This window comes from Mauremys reevesii, linkage group 22, assembly GCF_016161935.1.
Source record: "Mauremys reevesii isolate NIE-2019 linkage group 22, ASM1616193v1, whole genome shotgun sequence".
NCBI lineage: Eukaryota > Metazoa > Chordata > Testudines > Geoemydidae > Mauremys > Mauremys reevesii.
The window spans coordinates 20607294-20625256 of NC_052644.1; the positions used below are offsets into that span (position 1 = coordinate 20607294).

The following is a 17963-nucleotide window of genomic DNA, read 5'->3' on the forward strand; positions in this document are numbered from 1 at the left end:
CGCCAGGTTACACTGCTTCCAGGGCGGCCGTTCTCTTCTCTCCTGCCCATGCCGCTCGGCCAGCTCTGTCCCCGGGCCTGCCCGGCTCGCGGCCATCGACTCTCTGGGTGAAACAGCTGCCGCACCCCTCACCAGAGGGGGTCGCATCCCAGTGCTGGGCGAGGGTCCCCTGTGCTGCAGCCCAGAGTGATCCCATCTCCCCCAGGTGTAACACACACTCCCGGCGCGGGTACAGGGGGGCTGCAGGATGCCGGGGGGCTGGTTTGCGGTTCTGTGTTTATTACAAATCTGGAGATTAACAAGATGCAAAATAACACAAGCAGCTGCCTCAGCACATCCCCTCCCCCTCCTGGTGCTGAGCCCCCCTGGCCACCCACCCATGGGGCTGGGTGGGGCAGAACCAACTGGAGGGAGGGTTATGGGGGGGCTATAAGCCAAGCCCATTATCGGGGGGGAATCACTCTGTTACCCCCGGTTGCTAACGCTCCCTGCCCCGTCGCTGTGATAACTCCCCCTGGGTTCACGCTATGCGGGTGGGTGGGGGGCTCCCCTGCACCGCAGGGGCTCTGCCCATGGGGCTCCTAGTTGACATCGATGGCGGTGTACAGGACGGGCTTGGGGGCAGGGGCCGGGCCCCCCCGCTTGGCCTGAAGTGCCTGGCGGTCCAGCTCGGTGTAGGTGTGTCCCTCGGCGACGGGGTCGGGCTCCTGGGGCTGGGAGGGGAGAGATACACCGTGTGTGTGTGTGTGTGTGTGTGTGTGTGTGTGTGTGTGTGTGTGTGTGTGTGTGTGTGTGTGTGTGTGTGTGTGTGTGAACACCAACACACACGCACACCAGACAGTTCTGATCCCAGCCACCAGGCGGCAGCAATGCCCCCCACAGCCCCCGTCCCCACATGCACAGTTGCTCTGACATGCTCCGTCCTGTCCAGCAGGGGGCTCCCGAGAGCTGCTCTTCCCCCAACCCCCAGGGAATCCAGCAACACCCCCCCCACCCCCCCCCCCTCCCGCCCACAGAGCCCCATGGGGCAGAGATCAGGGAAACTGCCCCCCGGCACCTGCCCCCCACGGAATTCCGCTGACCCTCCGCAAACCTTAGACAAATGCAAACGTTTGCAGGATGGTTTGAGGGGGGTCGAGGTGAGTGGGGGGGGTGCAGGGTCAGGCTCTTATTCTCTGTGTTCTGGGTCTCCTGCCCCTCTCGGTGGGGGGGAGCCCCAATGCTGATCCCCAGCTCCGGTGTCTGCCCTGAGGGGCTACGGGGGGGGGCAGGCAGAGTCTGGGGGTGCTGGCATCGGAACACGGCTCTAGTGGGACCTGTGCCGGGCCAGATGGCTTGTGTGGGGCAGGGGGAGGCTGGATGGTTCATTGGTGTGGGGGGGGCGAGGAGTGGGGGGCACTTACCAAGACATCCAGCTGCGTCCCTTCACCCAGGAGGGTGTCTGTGGAATAGAGACACCCCCCCCAGTGAGCGGCTGGGTCCAGATCTGGGCCCTGGGCCCAGCCCCTCACTCCCCATCTGAGCTGTTCACAGACTGGCCCGCCTGCCCCGCTGCACACTGGGGTGGGGCAGGGTCACTAGACCCATGGTGCAGCGGGGGAAACTGAGGCACAGAGGGAGGCGAGGCACCCCCAAAGGCACTCAGTGAGTCAGGGCTTCACCCCACATCAGCATGTCCCCCCACAGGACACAGACCCTGCCAGGGGACACCCACCCCTCCCCCCTGCTCCATGGCTGCCCCCTCATGTGTGACTTACAGACTGTGGTTGCAGGCTCGGACTCCCTATGGGGAGAAAGAAAGAGAGAGATAATAACAGAACCCAGGAGTCCTGGCTCCCAGCCCCGCTATTGTAACCACTAGACCCCACTCCCCATCCCGAGCCAGGGAGAGAACCCAGGAGTCCTAACTCCCAGCTCCCCTGATCTAACCATTAGATCCTAGTCGCCTCGCAGACCCGGAGAGAAAACCCAGGAGTCCTGTGTCCTGTATCAGGTAGATCTGGGGTGGGGAGCGGAGCTGGGATCTCACCTGCTCTGTATCCAGAATCGTCCTTTCCCTGCAAAGACATGAAGCAGAATCGTCCATCGATCGACCCGTGTACCAGCCCTGCCCCCAGCCCTATAGGGCAGCCGGGATGGGGAGCCCAGGAGAGACACCCCCCCACCGCTCTGCCTGGGGAGCATCTCACCCTCCAGCAGCCGAGCCTGGATACCCTAAAGACAGGTCCAGCCCCCTGCACCACAGCGCCCCCTAGTGAGCCCTTACCCACCCCTGCAGCACAGCGCCCCTGGTGACCCCCACCCCTGCCGTCCCGAGCCCCCCAGTGAGCCTACACCCCCTGCAGCATAGCGCCCCCTAATGCTGCCCAGGGGCTTTGGGGCCAGCTCTCCCTGCCAGGGGAGACGCCCCCTGCTGGGCCCCTGCCGCACCCCCTGGGTTTCCTTCCCCGTCCCCCATCCAAGCCGTGACCCCTTCCCAGCCCGGCTTAGCAGCGGGTTTAACCCTTCCCTCGCTGGGCGGGACACTCACTTCCTCGGGTTCGTCTGTAGCAGAGGAAGGCCAGGAGGAGGAGGAGGAGGAGGAGGCCGGCGGCGATGATGGGGATGCTCAGCTTCAGTTCTGATCGCCCTGGGAAGCAGCACCAGGCCATGAGCGGTTGGTTCATCACCTGCTGCCCCAGCCCCTCCCCCTTGAGGGCCCAGGGACCCACAGCAGAACAGTCTATGGGGCTGGTGGGAGGGGCAGGAGCAGAGGGGATTCTGGGTTATAGTGGTCGGCGGTTCACTCCCAATGGCAGAGGGCTGTACTGGGGTGGGGGCAGGGTGTGTGTGGGGATGTACCTCAGGCCCCATGTACCCTGTGAAGCCAGCTGGGCCCGGATGCTACAGCATCCCCAGACTCGGGTCCTGCCCCTGTCCTGGCAATTTCTCAGCAGCTTCAGCTCCCTTCTGCATAGGAATCATATGGGTGGGAGGATGGCAGTGTGGGGGGCCTTCTGGCTGGGGAGGGTGCTTTGAGGTCACTGGGAGAGCCATGCCCTGCTGAAATGATCAGCAGCGGAAGACGTAACCGTGCTGTCATCGCAACAGTCATCATTAGGTGCCAGAGTCAACAGCATGTCACTCTGGATCGGTGGGTTCAAGTGTTCACACCACCTCTATCTGGACTGAGAGGTTCCAGGGTTAATGCCCCACTGGGCAGCACCCCAGCGAAGGGGGAGCCCTGCTTCTGAGCCGTTCCCCCAGGCTGGCTGTAAACTCAGGCTGACAAATGGGATACACGGGGTCGTTATTCCCGGCGCTGTTCTCCCACGGAGATACGCACCAAGCCGTGCCCCACACGGGTGGCTTTGTGGTGCCTGTGGGCAGAACAACATCCCGATTTGTGGGGTCCCCAGAGTGGGGCTGTTTCCAGGGCTGGTTTGATGGTGATTCCCCCCCGCCAGCCCCGGTGCCTGGCCTTGTGGTGCCTGGGCGGGTGGAAGCCGGTGTCGTTCCCGGCTGAGACAGGTCGTTTCCCCCTGCGGGAATAGAACCGCCGTGTGTCAAGAGCGGGGCTGAGAAAGCTGGAGCCCGGGTATCTATGGTTCGTTATACGGGGAACTTTCCTCCTCACAACCAGCAATGGTGGCTCTTCCCCGGGCTGAGCCGGTGTCCCTGGGGAGAGGATGGGACCCAGGGATTCAGGTCGGCTCAGCACCCCCGGGATCCCAGAATGGGGAGGATCAGCACAGCGAGACCCTGAGCGCAGATACAGCCCCTGCCTGACCCCACGGAAACCGGAACCAAAATCATCACTGACTAGTATTAATTACTAGGAGCCCCTGTGCTGGGCCAGCTCCCCTGTGTGCTCGGAGCTGTATGGACACACGACAGAGAGACGGTCCCTGCCCCAGCCAGGTGCCATTCACACCTGGAGTCACTGCGGAGCAGGTCTGGGTGCGGCTGTTCCTATTTGGGAGGAGGAACGTCCCTGTGTCTGTAGAGAAACAGGGGAGCTTGTCTAAGAGCCGGGGATGTATCAAACCAGGGGCTCTAATACCGACAGCCCAGACTCGCTCTGAGATCACCGGTGGGGGTTGGGAATAGGGTGAGCAGATGTCCCGATTTTATAGGGACAGTCCCGATATTTGGGGCTTTTTTTTATATGGGCTTCTATTACCCACCACTCCCCTGTCCTGATTTTTCACACTTGCAGTCTGGTCACCCTAGCCTGGAACCACACGGGGTTCATCATTTTGGGTCCAGTTTTCACGTAGACAAGATCTTAGTCCGTCTTTCTATCCCTCACCAGACGTGCTCCCATCTGTCCACCGCCCTACGTTCCCATGGACCCACATTCCCACCGACCCGTGACCGTCCGTCCCCATGGATCTGTCCATCGCCCTCTATCTAGCAGAACTAAACCCATCAATTCTCTCTGCAGGGACCATCTCCCTCCAAACGGCCCGAATGGCCCCGTGGGCATCTGAGCTGGGAACCCTGTTCCCTGGGGGGTGAATTGTTCCATTTCTCCCGCTCACCTTTTCCATCTGGCTCCGTCGTGGTGGGATTCAGCTGCTTGGGCCCAGCTGAGGTGGTTCCTTCTGTGGGATGAGAACGAGCGTCAGCTGGGATGGGGGAGGGAGGAAACCGAGCACCCAGCCAGCAGCCCTGAAAATCCAGGGGCTGCTGCTCCCCCCTGGCTGGGGAACCCCCCAGTGACTCCATCCATGCTCCCCATCTGGGCGTCCCCTCTGCTGGGCCCAGGGTTCAGGGTAGAGCTTGGCTCTGAGCATCCCATTGGGGCCAAGACTAACTGAGGGTCTGGCTCTGGGTGGGGCTGGGAACGGCAACGTGGAGCCAGGCCCCTCACCTGCTACCACCAGCTCCATGGGGTCACTGGGCTTTGACCAGATGGGCGGGTCCCACTTGGTGTGATATCGGCAGCTGTAGCTCCCTGCGTCTCCCCAGTCTGTGGGGCCCACAGGGTGGGGCTGTGCATTGGGGGGAAGTCTCCCAGGCCCTGTCCCCACCAAGCCAATCTGGCATCTGTCCAGTGACCCCCCCGATATGAAATGAGTCCGGGGGTGTTCAGATGGGGCATTCGCTGTGGGGATCTGCCCCCGGTCCCACCCAGGCAGCCCTTCGTGGCTCCCCCATGGGGGCGGCTCCTTGGGCAGCACATACCTGTTTTTGGGGTGGTTGATGGCGATTCACTGCCCTTAGACTCGGTAGCTGGCCCTGCGCTGCCTGAGCAGGAGGAAGTCGGTGCTGTTTCTGACTGAGTCGGGTCGGTTCCCCCTGTGGGAATAGAACCAGCGTCTGTCAGGGGTAGGGCACAGGGGTGAGAAAGCTGGAGCCCTGGTGTCTGTGGTGAGTTATACACGGACCCCTTCTCCTAGTCGGCAATGGCGGCTCTTCCCCGGGCTGAGCTGGCGTCCCTGGGGAGAGGATGGGACCCAGGGATTCGTGCCGGCTCATCGCCCCCGGGATCCCAGAAAGGGGAGGATTGGCCCAGCGAGACCCTGAGTGTCGATACAGCCCCTGGCTGGTGGGACGAACTGGGACTGTTCTTAATGTGGCCTGTGAGTGCTGAGTGGGGGGTGTTGGCCTGGGAGGACGGTCTGCATTGCGGGATGGGAGACTGGCCTTGGGGGAGGATACCTGAGCCTGTAAGTGAGAACCCAGGAAGGGGTTAGAGGCCAGGTGACACCTGTGCCCGGGAAGCTGAACAAAGGCTTGGGGAAGAGACTCAGGAGAGGGAGAGGGTTTTCAGGTGGTGGCTGGTGTAATGGAGGGTAGGTCAGACGGGGTTTGACCCCCCAAGGGGGCTGTGGTGCTCCTGGGATCCCAAGATGGACCTAACTTAGGAGGAGCCTGTCGTCCGTACCTGCAAGACCTGTCTGGGACTCTGTTCCTGTCGTCTAAATAAACCTTCTGCTTTACTGGCTGGCTGAGAGTCCTGGTGATCACAGGAAGCCGGGGGTGCAGGGCCCTGACTCCCCCACACTCCGTGACAACTGGCTCTACGGAAACCGGCACCAAAATCATTTCTGACTCGTATTAATTACCAGGAGCCCCTGTTCTGGGCCAGCTGCCCTGTGTGCTCGGAGCAGTACGGACACAGGACACAGAGACGGTCCCTGCCCCAGCCAGGTGCCATTCACACCTGGAGTCACTGCGGAGCAGGTCTGGGTGCGGCTGTTCCTATTTGGGAGGAGGAACGTCCCTGGGTCTGTAGAGCTACAGGGGAGCTTGTCTAACAGCCGGGGCTGTATCAAACAAGTGGCTCTAATACTGACAGCCCAGACTCGCTCTGAGATCACCAGTGGGGGTTGGGAATAGGGTGAGCAGATGTCCCGATTTTATAGGGACAGTCCCGATATTTGGGGCTTTTTTTTATATGGGCTTCTATTACCCACCACTCCCCTGTCCTCATTTTTCACACTTGCAGTCTGGTCACCCTAGCTTGGAACCACACGGGGTTCATCATTTTGGGTCCAGTTTTCACGTAGACAAGGTCTTAGTTCGTCTTTCTATCCCTCACCAGAGGTGCTCCCATCTGTCCACCGCCCTACATCCCCATGGATCTGTCCATCGCCCTCTATCTAGCAGAACTAAACCCATCAATTCTCTCTGCAGGGACCATCTCCCGCCAATCGGCCCGAATGGCCCTGTGGGCGTCTGAGCCGGGAACCCTGTTCCCTGGGGGGTGAATTGTTCCATTTCTCCCGTTCACCTTTTCCATCTGGCTCCGTCGTGGTGGGATTCAGCTGCTTGGGCCCAGCTGAGGTGGTTCCTTCTGTGGGATGAGAACGAGCGTCAGCTGGGATGGGGGAGGGACAAAACCAAGCACCCAGCCATCGGCCCTGAAAATCCAGGGGCTGCTGCTCCCCCCTGGCCGGGGAACCCCCCAGTAACTCCGTCCATGCTCCCCATCTGGGCGTCCCCTCTGCTGGGCCCAGGGTTCAGGGTAGAGCTTGGCTCTGACCATCCCACTGGGGCCAAGACCATCTGAGGGTCTGGCTCTGGGTGGGGCTGGGAACAGGGACGTGGAGCCAGGCCCCTCACCTGCTACCACCAGCTCCATGGGGTCACTGGGCTTCGACCAGACGGGCGGGTGAAACTTGGTGCGATATCGGCAGCTGTAGCTCCCTGCGTCTCCCCAGTCTGTGGGGCCCACAGGGTGGGGCTGTGCATTGGGGGGAAGCTCTCCCAGGCCCTGTCCCCACCAAGCCAATCTGGCATCTGTCCAGTGACCCCCCCCATATGAAATGAGTCCGGGGGTGTTCAGATGGGGCATTCGCTGTGGGGATCTGCCCCCGGTCCCACCCAGGCAGCCCTTCGTGGCTCCCCCATGGGGGCGGCTCCTTGGGCAGCACATACCTGTTTTTGGGGTGGTTGATGGCGATTCACTGCCCTTAGACTCGGTAGCTGGCCCTGCGCTGCCTGAGGAGGGGGAAGTCGGTGCTGTTTCTGACTGAGTCGGGTCGGTTCCCCCTGTGGGAATAGAACCAGCGTCTGTCAGGGTAGGGCACAGGGGTGAGAAAGCTGGAGCCCTGGTGTCTGTGGTGAGTTATACATGGACCCCTTCTCCTAGTCGGCAATGGCGGCTCTTCCCCGGGCTGAGCCGGCGTCCCTGGGGAGAGGACGGGACCCAGGGATTCGGGCTGGCTCAGCGCCCCCGGGATCCCAGAACGGGGAGGATCGGCCCAGCGAGACCCTGAGTGTAGATACAGCCCCTGGCTGGTGGGACGAACTGGGACTGTTCTTACTGTGGCCTGTGAGTGCTGAGTGGGGGGTGTTGGCCTGGGAGGACGGTCTGCATTGCGGGATGGGAGACTGGCCTTGGGGGAGGATACCTGAGCCTGTAAGTGAGAACCCAGGAAGGGGTTAGAGGCCAGGTGACACCTCTGCCCAGGAAGCTGAACAAAGGCTTGGGGAAGAGACTCAGGAGAGGGAGAGGGTTTTCAGGTGGTGGCTGGTGTAATGGAGGGAAGGTCAGACGGGTCTCTGACCCCCCAAGGGGGCTGTGGTGCTCCTGGGACCCCAAGATGGACCTAACTGGGGAGGAGCCTGTCGTCCGTACCTGCAAGACCTGTCTGGGACTGTGTTCCTGTCACCTAAATAAACCTTCAGCTTTACTGGCTGGCTGAGAGTCCTGGTGATCACAGGAAGCCGGGGGTGCAGGGCCCTGACTCCCCCACACTTCGTGAAAACTGGCTCTACGGAAACCGGCACCAAAATCATTGCTGACTCGTATTAATTACCAGGAGCCCCTGTTCTGGGCCAGCTGCCCTGTGTGCTCGGAGCTGTACGGTCACAGGACACAGAGACGGTCCCTGCCCCAGCCAGGTGCCATTCACACCTGGAGTCACTGCAGAGCAGATCTGGGCGCGGCTGTTCCTATCTCATCAGGGGCGGCTCTAGGCACCAGCAAAGCAAGCTCCTGCTTGGGGCAGCCCATTTGCAGGGGCGGCAGGGATCCAGCATGGGAGCTGAGAACCAACAGGGGGCTCTGGGAGCTGTAGTTCCTTGCTTATCTCCCTGCCTATAGAGCCAGCCCTGGAGAAGGGAAAGAACTACATTTCCCAGCATTCCCTTGGCCACTACCAATTGGAAAGGAAGGAGGGGGACCTCATGCAGCAGCATCCTGTGAGTGCTGTGATTGGTAGGGAGACCATATTTTAACATTCAAAAAACAGGACACCTCACGGGGAGGGTAGCCCCACTCTGACACCATCTACTCCCTTCGACTGCCCCCCACAGAAACCCCAGCCCATCCAACCCCCTGGCTCCCTGTCCCCTGATCACCCCCTCCTGGGACCCCTGCCCCCAACTTCCCCCCTGGACCCCACTCCCTACCTGTCCCCTGACAAATCCCTGGGATTCCCATGCTTATCCAACCGCTGCCTGTCCCCTGACTGCCCCCCCAAACCTCCGCCCCATCCAACCCCCCCGCTCCCTGTCCCTTGACTGCCCCCCCGGAACCCCTAACCCTTCTCCAACCCCCCAGCCCTTTTACCGTGCCACTCAGACCAGTGTTTCTGGCTCCATGCAGCTCCAAACACGCTGCTGCAGACATGCTGCCGTGCTCCCCCCCTCTCCAACACCCAGCACCTGCCTTCCAGATTTGAACACCTCAAAATTCACGAGTGCTCAAGCTCAGTTTGGGAAGCTGTTACTTCATTTTTCCCAAATCAAATATAATGATCCACTGTAACTTGCTGTAGAAAAAGTAGGATAAAATTGAGCAAAAAATGCTTCCCAGTGGTTATTAGGACTGGAATTGCTATTTTCAACAGCCATTGCCATTTCTTTATTTTTTTGTTTAAAAGGAAGACAGTGATATTGCATTGACAAATTCCCCATAGAAAGAAAGAGTGGAACAAAAGAATAATAAAGGCACCTCAACTTTTCCTTATTTATGGAGCATAGTCTTATAATATGCATCCAGATCTCCTCCAATCACACAAGCTGAAAATTGTTCCACTTTAGTGCAGCTCTGTAATCACATGGGAACCAATCCTATCTGTGTTTTGTGCCTGCTGAATGACCCGCTCTGGGAGTGAGTTACCAGTGACCCAGGGCTGCGGCGAAAGGAGGGTGCAGGTGGAGGGGGGGAGAGCCCAGGGCTGGGGTGGCAGGAGGTGCGTGTGGGGGCACTGGTGGGAAGGAAGGGGGGAGCCCAGGGCTGGGGCAGCAGTGGGGTGGGGGAGGGCACTGGTAGGGGAAATGGGAAGCCCAGCGCTGGGGTGGCAGGGGGTGTGGACAGGGGGAGGGGCCTAGGGGTGGGACGGGGGGCAGCCAACAAATTTTTTGCTTGGGGCTGCAAAAAACCTAGAGCTGGCCCCGTCCCCCACCCCTCAGCAGGGCAATGGCGCGGATCCATCTGCCAGGAGCCCAGGGAGGGGTGGCTGGGCAGGGCAAGGAGAGGCCGAGCGGACCTAGAGGCCAATTGTTTTTCCTCTCCATCGGCTGGGGAAGGAGAAATAAGTTCAGTGGGAAATGATCACAAGTGGATCAGAGTTTGCTGGTGTAGCAGGAACTGCTGGGTAGGGTCACACTGGGAACTATTGCTGAGCTGCCTGACCAGTAACTGCCATTGGCTGAATTAAACCCACTTCATGGGCAACAATTTACATTCACGGAGCCCCAGGAGCTGGAGTTGGATCGTCCAAGGCACTAGGCCAGAACCCACCGCGCTACGGTCCCATCGTGGCTTCTCTGTTCCTAGGCTAGTTTGTTGTGTCTTGAGCCATCCCCTTGCGCTGTCTCTGTTTGCTGCTCTGAGCTCCAGCTCAGATACCTGCAGCGAATTCTCCAGGCGATGGGTCGGCTTCTCAACTGAGCTAATGTCCCTCCACTGCTTTTTCTAGAGTCCCTTTGCTCTCGGACAAATTCTTTCTTCCTGTTGCTGCAGCTGAAGGTTTTCTAACAATTGCTCAGGTATCTTAGAAAATCTTTTTTCTTCCTGTTTCACTGCCCGGTTCTTCCTGTAACTTTCCCCCTCTGTCACGGAGTGTGGGGGAGTCCGGCCCTGCACCCCTCTTCCTGGGACCCACAGTGACTCTCAGACAGCCAGTAAAACAGAAGGTTTATTGGACAACAGGAACACCGGATACAGCAGAGCTCATGTTTAGAGCCAGGACCTCTCACTCTGGCCTCTCTGGGGGTTCAGGGTGTCTGGATTCCAGCACAGGTTCCCCAGCAAACCCACCACCCCGGTCCCAAAACCGAAGACTGACCCCACCCTCTCCACTCAGCTCCTTTTCTTTTGTCCAGCTCCTGGGCCGAGGTGTCACCTCCCCTCCCCGAGGCCTAGCTCATGTTACAGTCTGCATACCTGCGTCTCACCTAAAATCCTCCCTGCTCTCCCATCCTCCCTGCTCTCCCATTCCCCACATAGACAGTCCCTACTCCACCACACCTCTCCCCCCTGCGAGACTGAACTGAGCGGGGTCACTTTGCCCAGTGACCCGGGGAAGTTCGGGGCCCCCTCTCCGGGACAGCACGTCCGCTATCAGGTTGGCACTTCCCTTCACGTGGACCACGTCCATGTCATAGTCCTGCAGGAGCATGCTCCACCTTAGGAGCTTGGCGTTGGCTCCTTTCATCTGGTGCAGCCAGGTCAGGGGAGAGTGGTCGGTGTACACGGTGAAGTGGCGCCCAAAGAGATATGGCTCCAGTTTCTTAAGGGTCCACACCATGGCCAGGCATTCCTTCTCGATGGCCGCGTAGTTCTGCTCCCGGGGTAGCAACTTCTTGCTCAGGTACACGAGGGGGTGTCTCTCCCCCTTTTCATCCTCCTGCACTAACACCGCCCCCAGCCCCGTGTCTGAGGCATCAGTGAACACCAGAAAGGGCTTGTCAAAGTCTGGGTTTGCCAGAACTGGGCCACTAACCAGAGCCTCCTTCAGTGCCTGGAGAGCCTCCTGGCACTGCTCGGTCCAGACCACCTTGTCCAGCTTCCCCTTCTTGCGCAGCTCAGTGATGGGGGCGGCTATGGCGCTAAAGTGGGGCACGAACCTTCGATAGTACCCCACCATCCCTATAAAGGCCTGGACCTGCTTTTTGGTCTGGGGAGCGGGCCAGTCTCTTATCACCTCCACCTTGGCTGGTTCTGGCTTTAGGCAGCCGCTCCCCACCCGATGGCCCAGGTAAGATACTTCCGCCATCCCCACCTTGCACTTCTCAGCCTTCATGGTTAGCTCAGACTCCCGGAGTCGGTCCAGCACTCGTCTAACCTGGGACACGTGGTCCTCCCAGGTCTGGCTGAAGACGCAGATGTCGTCAATATACACCACAGCAAAACTCTCCATCCCCCTCAGTAGCTGATCCACCAGCCGCTGGAAGGTGGCCGGTGCTCCTTTGAGGTCAAAGGGCAGGTTTAGAAACTCGTAGAGCCCCAGAGGGGTGATAAAGGCTGATTTCTGCCTGGCATCTGCGTCCAGCAGCACTTGCCAGTAGCCTTTGGTAAGATCCATGGTGGTGAGGTACCGAGCACCTCCCAGCTTGTCCAGGAGCTCGTCAGGCCTTGGCATGGGGTAGGCATCCGATACAGTGATTGCATTGAGCTTTCGATAGTCCACGCAGAACCGGATCGACTCGTCCTTCTTGGGGACCAGCACCACTGGGGAGGGCCAGGGGCTGGCGGACGGCTGGATCACCCCCAAGGCCAGCATGTCCCTGACGTCTCTTTCTAAGTCCTGGGCAGTTTTCCCGGTGACCCGAAAAGGGGAGCATCTTATAGGGGAATGTGACCCAGTCTCCACCCGGTGGACACTCAAATTAGTGTGTCCAGGCTGGTTGGAAAACAGCTGTCGGTACAGATGCAGCACCCCTCTGATTTCAGCCTGCTGGGATGGGGCCAGCTGATCAGAGAGGGGAATCGCCTCCAGGGGGAAACCAGGCTTAGTCCCTGGGAATACATTAACTAAAGGGTCATCCCCCGGCTCCTCCCAATGCCCACACACGGCCAGCACCATATTCCCCCGGTCATAGTATGGCTTCATCATATTCACATGGCACACCCGGCGGTGGTGCGCCCGGTTCGACAGCACCACCACATAGTTTACCTCATTCAGTTGCTGGACAACCGTGAAGGGCCCTTCCCAGGCGGCCTGGAGTTTGTTTTTCCTCACGGGGATGAGAACCATCACTTGATCCCCGGTGGCTAAGGCGCAGGCCCGCGCCGTGCGGTCGTACCAGACCTTCTGCTTCCTCTGGGCTCGGGCCAGACTCTCCCTGGCCAGGCCCATGAGCTCGGCAAGTCTTTCCCAGAAGGTCAGGACATACTCCACCACTGACTCGCCATCGGGAGCGGCCTTCCCCTCCCATTCGTCTCTCATCAGGTCCAGGTGCCCCCTTATCCGCCTTCCATACAACAGTTTGAAAGGCGAGAACCCAGTTGACTCCTGGGGTACCTCCCGGTATGCAAACAGCAGGTGAGGTAAATACTTGTCCCAGTCCTGTGGGTGCTGGTGCATAAATGTTTTCAGCATCATCTTTAGCGTTCCGTTGAACCTCTCCACCAGCCCGTTGGTCTGGGGGTGATACGCTGAGGCCCAGCTGGGTCGGACCCCACATTTCCTCCACAGGGACTTGATCAGGTGTTGACATGAAGCTGGACCCCTGGTCCGTTAAGAGTTCCTTGGGGAACCCCACCCGGCTGAAAATGGTCAGCAGCGCATCTGCCATGGTGTCTGCTTCGGTAGAGGACAAGGCCACCGCCTCGGGGTAGCGAGTGGCGAAATCTACCACCACCAGGATGTTTTTCCTCCCTGACCGTGTCCCCTTGCTGAGCGGGCCCACCATGTCTATGGCCACCTTCTGGAAAGGTTCTTCTATGATGGGCAAAGGCCTCAAAGCTGCTTTTCCCTTGTCCCGGGTCTTCCCCACCCGCTGGCAGGGGTCACAGGATTGGCAGTACTGTCGGACATGGGTAAAGACCCCAGGCCAGTAAAAGTTCCGTACCAGCCTCTGCCTGGTGCGCTGGATTCCCTGGTGCCTTGCGAGGGGGATGTCATGGGCCAGGTACAGCAGCTTGTGGCGAAACTTCTGGGGAACCACCAGCTGCCTCCTGATCCCCCATGATTCCACCTCCCCGGGGGGAGCCCATTCTCGGTACAGGAACCCCTTCTCCCACAGGAACCTCTCCTTGCAACCTCCTCTCATGGTCTGTACTGCACTGAGGTTAACCCTGTCCCTGGGCCTCCGCAAGGAGGGATCTTTCTGCACCTCGGCCTGGAACTCAGCCGCTGGGACAGGGATGGGGACCTGCTCTCTCTCACCGGCTGGGACTGAGGACGCAGCCTCTCCGGGCCGTGTCCCTGGGCGTTCCCTACCCGCCAGGTCAGGGTCCTGCGCCTCGGGCAGAGCACCTTCCTCATTGTCAGGGCGTAGTGCCCTGCGCCGACTCTGACTACGGGTCATGACCAGGGCACCCCGGGCATTGCCTGGCCAGGCCTCGAGGTCCCCCCCCATTAACACCTCTGTGGGCAAATGTGGGTGTACCCCCACGCCCTTGGGGTCCTCCTTGACCCCCCACTTCAGGTGCACCCTCGCCACAGGCACCTTGAATGGGGTCCCGCTCACGCCCATCAGGGTTAGGTAGGTATCCGGCACCATCCGATCTGGGGCCACCACCTCGGGTCAGGGCAGCGTCACCTCTGTGCCCGTGTTCCAGTACCCAGTGACCTTCCTCCCATCCACCTCCAGGGAAACAAGGCACTGTTTCCGGAGGGGCAGCCCCGTGCCCACCCTGTAGACCAAAAACCCTGGGTCCGGAGCATCCAGCCCCCCAGAGGAGCTTCCCGGGGGCCCTCCTCCCTCCTTCCCAGGTGGAACACTGCCAGCCCCCCTTTCCTGGGATTGCTGCCCCTCATCCAATTGGGTCTTTACCCAGTCAACCCTCTGTGGGTTGGGTCTGCTCGGTCTGTCCCTGAGCTTGGGGCACTGGGCCCGTATGTGGCCTCGTTGGCCACAGGAAAAGCAGCTCATGTCTCGTGGTTCTCCTCGAGGGGGTCGGCTGGACCTGACGCTGGATGTTCCCCTTTGGTGGGGGTTCTCCATAGGCCCCCGCTGGGAGGTCCCATGGTGACTTTCTCTCTGCGTTGAGGCAGGCCTGCTCCTTCGAGACTCCTCCCTGCCATCCCCTGTCCGACTGTCCATGTATTGGTCGGCCAGCCGGCCTGCGTGCTGCGGGTTCTCCGGCTTCTGGTCCATCAACCACAGCCACAGGTCAGAGGGGCACTGCGCATACAGGTGCTCCAGTATGAATAAGTCAAGCAGGTCCTCTCTAGTTTGGGCCCCAGCTGTCCACTTGTGGGCATATCCCTGCGCCCGGTTGACCAGTTGTAGGTATGTGACCTCCCGGGTCTTATGTTGGCTCCGGAACCTCTTCCGGTACATCTCCGGGGTCAGCCCAAACTCGCGGAGCAGGGCCTCTTTCAACAGGTTGTAGTCCCCTGCCTCCGCCCCTTTCATTCGGCTGTACACCTCCACAGCGGTGGAGTCCAGTAAGGGGGTGAGAAACTGGATCCTGTCTGCAGGGTCCACCTGGTGCAGCTCGCAGGCATTCTCAAAGGCCGTCGGGAAGGTATCTATGTCCTCCCCCTCCTTACGCCGATCCAGGAAGCTCTTATCAAAGCTCTTTGTAGGCTTGGGTCCCCCCTCACTCACCGCAGCCGGGGCCTTACTGTTGCTCAGCTGGGCCAGGTCCAGCTCATGTTTACGTTGTTTCTCCTTCTCCCTCTCCTCATATTCACGCTGCTTCTGCATCGCCTCCAGCTCACGCTGGCTTTGTCTGTCCTCACGTTCCCTCTGTCTCTCCTCATGTTCCCTCTGTTCCTTACGGTCCTCCAGCTCTCTCAGTGTTATCTCTCTCTCCAAGTCGAGCAGCCTGCGCTCCACGGAGGCCGAGCGTCACCGGGATGATCCCCGGCTGGGGGGTGAGCTTCGCCGGGCCGATCCCCTGCTGGCCGGGGGGTCACGATGCCCTTGGTAGCTGGGCTCCTACTCCCCCTCCTCCTAGGCCTAGGGGTGGGAGGTCTCAGGAAGCCCTCAGCGGCCGGCTGACCACTCCCAGCGGGGACAGACACTGGTGCCTGCGCTGCATCTGCCCGGCTACTTCCCTCAGAGACAGGGATCGGTTCATTCACACGATCTGCGTCCTCCAGCTGGGCAATCAGCTGGGTCTTGGTGAGCTTCCCACTGTGCAGCCCTCTCCGCTGGCACAGCCCCACCAGGTCACACTTGGGCTGCTGGGCATACATCTTCCTGCTGGCCGCTCACAGGCCGGGGTGCTCGCCACTCCCCACAGGTTCCAGGGGGACTCCTAGTGTGCCAGTTCTTCAGGTCACCGCCTCTCTGCCAGGGTCAAGCTGCGGCCCCCTCCGCCCCTGGGATCGCTCGCTGTGATCCCCCGGGGGACCCTGTTACCGCAAAGTCCTGCTCTCTGGTCACACTCTCCCAGGGGTTAATCACCCCTTCGTTTTACTGCTCCCCAGTCACTTACTGCAGGAAGCGCCGTCCACGGCGTGCAGTCGATCCCACCGCTACCACCAGTTGTCACGGAGTGTGGGGGAGTCCGGCCCTGCACCCCTCTTCCTGGGACCCACAGTGACTCTCAGCCAGCCAGTAAAACAGAAGGTTTATTGGACAACAGGGACACCGGATACAGCAGAGCTCGTGTTTAGAGCCAGGACCCCTCACTCTGGCCTCTCTGGGGGTTCAGGGTGTCTGGATTCCAGCACAGGTTCCCCTGCAAACCCACCACCCCGGTCCCAAAACCGAAGACTGACCCCACCCTCTCCACTCAGCTCCTTTTCTTTTGTCCAGCTCCTGGGCCGAGGTGTCACCTCCCCTCCCCCAGGCCTAACTCATGTTACAGTCTGCATACCTGCCTCTCACCTAAAATCCTCCCTGCTCTCCCATCCTCCCTGCTCTCCCATCCCCCACATAGACAGTCCCTACTCCACCAAACGGTGGAGTCCAGTAAGGGGGTGAGAAACAGGATCCTGTCTGCAGGGTCAACCTGGTGCAGCTCGCAGGCATTCTCAAAGGCCCTCAGGAAGGTATCTATGTCCTCCCCCTCCTTACGCCGGGCCAGGAAGCTCTTATCAAAGCTCTTTGTAGGCTTGGGTCCCCCTCACTCACCGCAGCCGGGGCCTTACTGTTGTTCATTTGGGCCAGGTCCAGCTCATGTTTACGTTGCTTCTCCTTCTCCCTCTCCTCGTATTCACGCTGCTTCTCCTTCTCCCTCTCCTCGTGTTTACGCTGCTTCTCCTTCTCCCTCTCTTCGTGTTCGCGTTGCTTCACCTTCTCCCTCTCCTCATGTTCACGCTGCTTCTCCTTCTCCCTCTCCTCGTGTTTACGCTGGTTCTCCTTCTCCCTCTCCTCGTGTTTATGCTGGTTCTCCTTCTCCTCCAGCTCACGTTGGCTTTGTCTCTCCTCATGTTCCCTCTGTTCCTTACGCTCCTCCAGCTCTCTCAGTTTTATCTCTCTCTCCAAGTCCAGCCATCTGCGCTCCACGGATGCTGAGCGTCGCCGGGACGATTCCCTGCTGGGGGGTGAGCTTCGCCGGGCCGATCCCCTGCTGGCCAGGGGGGTCACGGTGCCCTCGGTAGCTGGGCTCCTCCTCTCCCTCCCCCTAGGCCTAGGGGTGGGAGGTCTCGGGGAGCCCTCAGCGGCCGGCTGACCACTCCTAGTGGGTACAGACACTGGTGCCTGCGCTGCATCTGCCCGGCTGCTTCCCTCAGAGACAGGGATCGGTTCCTTCACACGATCTGCGTCCTCCAGCTGGGCAATCAGCTGGGCCTTGCTGAGCTTCCCACTGTGCAGCCCTCTCCGCTGGCACAGCTCCACGAGGTCACACTTGCGCTGCGTGGCAAACATCTTCCTGCTGGCCACTCGCAGGCCGGGGTGCTCGCCGCTCCCCACAGGTTCCAGGGGGACCCCTAGTGTGCAAGTCCTTCAGGTCACCACCTTTCTGCCAGGGTCGAGCTTCAGCCTCCTCCGACCCTGGGATCACTCGCTGTGATCCCCCGGTGGACCCTGTTAATGCAAAGTCCTTCTCTCTGGTCACACTCTCCCAGGGGTTAATCGCCCCTTCGTTTTACTGCTCCCCAGTCACTTACTGCAGGAAGCGCCATCCACAGGGTGCAGTTGATCCCACCGCTACCACCACTTGTCACGGAGTGTGGGGGGAGTCCGGCCCTGCACCCCTCTTCCTGGGACCCACAGTGACTCTCAGCCAGCCAGTAAAACAGAAGGTTTATTGGACAACAGGAACACCGGATACAGCAGAGCTCATGTTTAGAGCCAGGACCCCTCACTCTGGCCTCTCTGGGGGTTCAGGGTGTCTGGATTCCAGCACAGGTTCCCCTGCAAACCCACCACCCCGGTCCCAAAACCGAAGACTGACCCCACCCTCTCCACTCAGCTCCTTTTCTTTTGTCCAGTTCCTGGGCCGAGGTGTC

The 17963-nt window shown here is 60.2% G+C and overlaps 1 protein-coding gene across 17 annotated transcripts in view; it reads right to left on the reverse strand.

Moving 5' to 3' along the window:
• Positions 1-327: 327 nt before the first annotated feature.
• LOC120388244 (immunoglobulin superfamily member 1-like) overlaps positions 328-17963 on the reverse strand; it is a 218529-nt gene continuing 200893 nt past the window's right edge. For 6 of the 17 annotated variants that reach the window (XM_039509934.1, XM_039509944.1, XM_039509935.1 and 3 more), the window contains 9 exons: positions 7369-7482; positions 6722-6784; positions 5170-5304; positions 4524-4586; positions 2531-2629; positions 2030-2057; positions 1758-1783; positions 1404-1441; positions 330-713 (listed from right to left, as the gene is read on the reverse strand). In XM_039509934.1, coding sequence (XP_039365868.1) covers positions 582-713; positions 1404-1441; positions 1758-1783; positions 2030-2057; positions 2531-2629; positions 4524-4586; positions 5170-5304; positions 6722-6784; positions 7369-7482 — 698 coding nt within the window. In that variant the 3' untranslated portion in view covers positions 330-581. Of the gene's footprint in view, positions 714-1403; positions 1442-1757; positions 1784-2029; positions 2058-2530; positions 2630-4523; positions 4587-5169; positions 5305-6721; positions 6785-7368; positions 7483-17963 lie in introns of all 17 variants that reach the window. The other 11 variants (XM_039509941.1, XM_039509945.1, XM_039509943.1 and 8 more) reach the window with 4 other exon arrangements.